The 3,215-nt window shown below is 55.2% G+C and overlaps 1 protein-coding gene across 1 annotated transcript in view; it reads right to left on the reverse strand.

Annotated features, from left to right (window-relative positions):
- Positions 1-6: 6 nt before the first annotated feature.
- CTSB (cathepsin B) overlaps positions 7-3,215 on the reverse strand; it is a 3,939-nt gene continuing 730 nt past the window's right edge. The window contains exons 2-6 of the mRNA XM_029938664.1: positions 2,887-2,972; positions 2,483-2,626; positions 1,830-1,946; positions 782-910; positions 7-293 (exon numbers count right to left, since the gene is read on the reverse strand). Coding sequence (XP_029794524.1) covers positions 196-293; positions 782-910; positions 1,830-1,946; positions 2,483-2,626; positions 2,887-2,972 — 574 coding nt within the window. The 3' untranslated portion in view covers positions 7-195. The remainder of the gene's footprint in view (positions 294-781; positions 911-1,829; positions 1,947-2,482; positions 2,627-2,886; positions 2,973-3,215) is intronic.

Raw genomic sequence — 3,215 nt, forward strand, 5'->3', positions numbered from 1 at the left:
GTGTCTCCTTGGAAGACAGTCTGACTGACGGGAGACGCAAGGTTTGGCCCAGTCCTTCAGGCCCTGAAACCTCTTGTATCTCATCTGAATCCAAAGAATAAAAGACATTCCTACCCTCCATCACATCACCAGCCCACCTGGCTCGATTTAGGGGAAAGACTGCCCCGGGGCTGGCAAGACCAGTCCTACAGCAGATCAGATCCTTTTCCAGTACTGATCAGTGCATGGGATTCCAGCCACAACTTCTGATTCAATTCCACAGTGATCCCGACCCCGGAGGATTTTAAAGAAGCCTGGAAAGCAAAAGTAACATGCCTTTAAAGTGTGCCTTGGGTTTTGAGCCTTGCTAACGTACTCAGACCCACCCCAGAAACACCCAGGTGTGCCAGACCCCAACCCAGCCCTGAAGCAGTCCCCAGATCAGCACCGAGGTGCCCTACTGCCATCCAGTTTGCCCAGGGGCCTGTGTCCCAGCATGAGGCCTCGGGGCACCGCTTCCAACAGACCCCATATAAACCGGCACTGCGCCTGGTGTGATGGGGGAGCTGTGAGGGCACCAGACCTGAAGCCGTGTCCTGGTCCAGACCACCCTCTCCCGAGCAGATTCTGCAAGGACTCTGGCAAGGGAACCCCCAGCTCGCTAGCTCCCGGAAGGCTGGGCGGGCACAGCTGAGCCCCGGGCCCAGTGTTAGGAGCTGTGGAGCAGGCAGAGCGGAGGACAGGAGGACCGCCATGTCCTGGCTCACAATGCCCTGTTAGCAGGAAGAGGGCTGCCACTCACCATTGTCGCCCCAGTCAGTGTTCCAGGAGTTGCCAACCAGCCAGTAGGGCGTGCCATTCTCCACACCCCAGCCCAGGATGCGGACAGCGTGGCCTCCCATCATTTCTCCGGTGACGTGCTGGTACACGCCTAAGGAAAAGCCCATTCAGATGGAGACCAGGCCGATGCCCCCTTTCCCACAGCATCCCTGCAACTCGGGCGGCTACCCTGTCAGGACAAATGGGGTCCAGAGGGCCCAACAAGCCCTCCCAAGAAACTACCTGCAAACGAGAGGCCTGGTGTTCTCTCAGAAGGCTCCAGGGGCTCCCACCATGTTCAGGAATTATTTAAATACGTTTTGGAAAGCCCAACACTCAAATATGTTGAATAAATATCAAAATGGGGGTCCCAATAAAATGTACTTGCTGGTTCCCTTTAAAACTCAAGTTATAAATTCCAACGTAAGGGAAAGATTTAATGTTAACAAACCAATTATCTGTTCTACGTACTGGGACTCCATGTAAGGACTTATTTGGCAAAAGAGTTCTGTAAAACTTAATTTGAGGTTTAAACTGCTACCCTGGGATACACCCAGAGAAGTAGAGACAGGCCAGATCGGTGATAGTGAGCATCGATGGCAATCCCGCACTAGTGAGTCACTTTGTCAAACTGAAATCGCATCCTTTTATAATATTGGGGGGGGGGGGAGGCTGTTAAACACTGCCAGCTTTATAACTTTTTCCTTGCCAGAATCATCTTCTTTCCTTTATCCAATGAGGTGTCCTAAAAGTTGAGAGCTTTGAGGTTCTCCATCTGGCACGATGTAAACGAGAAGAAGTGGTCAGCTGTAGACTGTTCATCTAGAATGGGGGGTTTCTAAGGCAGCCGTCCTGACTCCCACAGCCGTGCACACAGCCAGGTGCTTCCTGTCTCCGCACCCACTCAGTGTGAGGCATGATCTGGGACTTGGCCAGGACAAAATGATGTCTGCCTCCTAGACTGAGTCCTGGTGGGACCCCTAGAACCTAGACCTCTCCTGCCCCCACTGCCATCAGGGGCCAACACATACCAGACTTGTACAGCAGGAAGTCCGAATACACAGAGAAGGCTGCCTCCACAGGGCCATTTTTGTAGATCTCGGCCATGATCTCCTTCTCACTGTTGGACACACTGTAGGAACTGCATCCTGGCAAATGAACCAGCCAAGCGGGGGTGAGGTGTGCCTCCCACAATTCCCTCAGTCAACTATGCGCTGACTGACAGGGGGATTTGCCCAGCCTGGGTCGGGGTGGGGGGGGGGTGGTCAGGAAAGGCTTCCCTAGGGGGGATGGTGGATTTGGACACAGAACCCAAGACGTGGGAGAGCAGAGCTCTCTGTCGGGAGGGGCAGTGAGCAGGAGGGCCTGGAAGAAGGGTAGAGTGGTACCCAGAAGGATTCTAGGCCAGATTACTCCCCTGTAAAGTGAGGGGTCTAGGCCCTTCCAACTCCAAGGGTCTGTGACTGTAAAACAACAGGAATCCAGAAGCCATATTCAGCGTGGAGACAGGCAGAAACGCAGTGTGCTGCTCCCTCTGACAAGACAGTCATTCATGACCTTCCTTTCTCCATCCTGTGTTCCTGACTCAGACTCACTTGCCCTGGCCTCTCCCTTCCTCCAGCCTGGGAAGGGTGTCGGCGGGTCCCTGGACCCAGGGTGCCGGATAGCCCAGGCCCCACCTTACCGTAGTGCTTGTCTTCTTTGTAGGATGGGGTGTAGCCAGGCTCACAGATCTTGCTGCACTTGGGGGTGTCCCCTTCCCCTGTGCATGGGGGCCGGGAGCCATTCACGTGGTGCTCACAGGGAGGGATGGAGTAGGGTCTGCAACCTGGGGGGTGGGGGGGGCAAGTGGAAAGGAGGGGGTCAGCCGTCAGAAGCCCCTTGAAGCAGAGGGCAGAGCTGGGGCCACAGGAATGGTAGCAGGTTTGCAGCACTCACTGCGCTAACTCTGCCGTGGAGGGGACTGCCTCTCTCTCTCCAGCCCCGTGTCCTCCACCCTCAACCTTCACTTTAAAATGCACGAGCCCGTTACTATTCGTTGCTTATAAAATCCATCTACCCAGATATGGGCTGACGGCAAACACTCACCTACATGGGAGTCATAGAGGCCACCAGAAACCAGCCCTTGTTTTGTCCAGAAGTTCCAGGCTTCAGCGGGAAAGCCCCCATTACAGCTAAGAAAAGAGCCATTCGTTGAATTCACTGTGAGAGTTCTGGTTGCTCCCAGACCGCTGCCTGGGGCCCCAGGGCCTGCTGGGGCCCCACCACTGCCTTAAGCAACTGGCCCCGCAGCTCTCCTGGGTCCCAGCCAACCCCGCTTCATCCTTCCTCGGCTCCTCACTTCTTCCAGGGAATGGCCACCACCATCCTCAACAAGCGGGAATGACTCCCTATTCCTGTCTACCCCAAACCTGGCC

This window comes from Suricata suricatta, chromosome 1, assembly GCF_006229205.1.
Source record: "Suricata suricatta isolate VVHF042 chromosome 1, meerkat_22Aug2017_6uvM2_HiC, whole genome shotgun sequence".
NCBI classification, from domain to species: Eukaryota; Metazoa; Chordata; class Mammalia; order Carnivora; family Herpestidae; genus Suricata; species Suricata suricatta.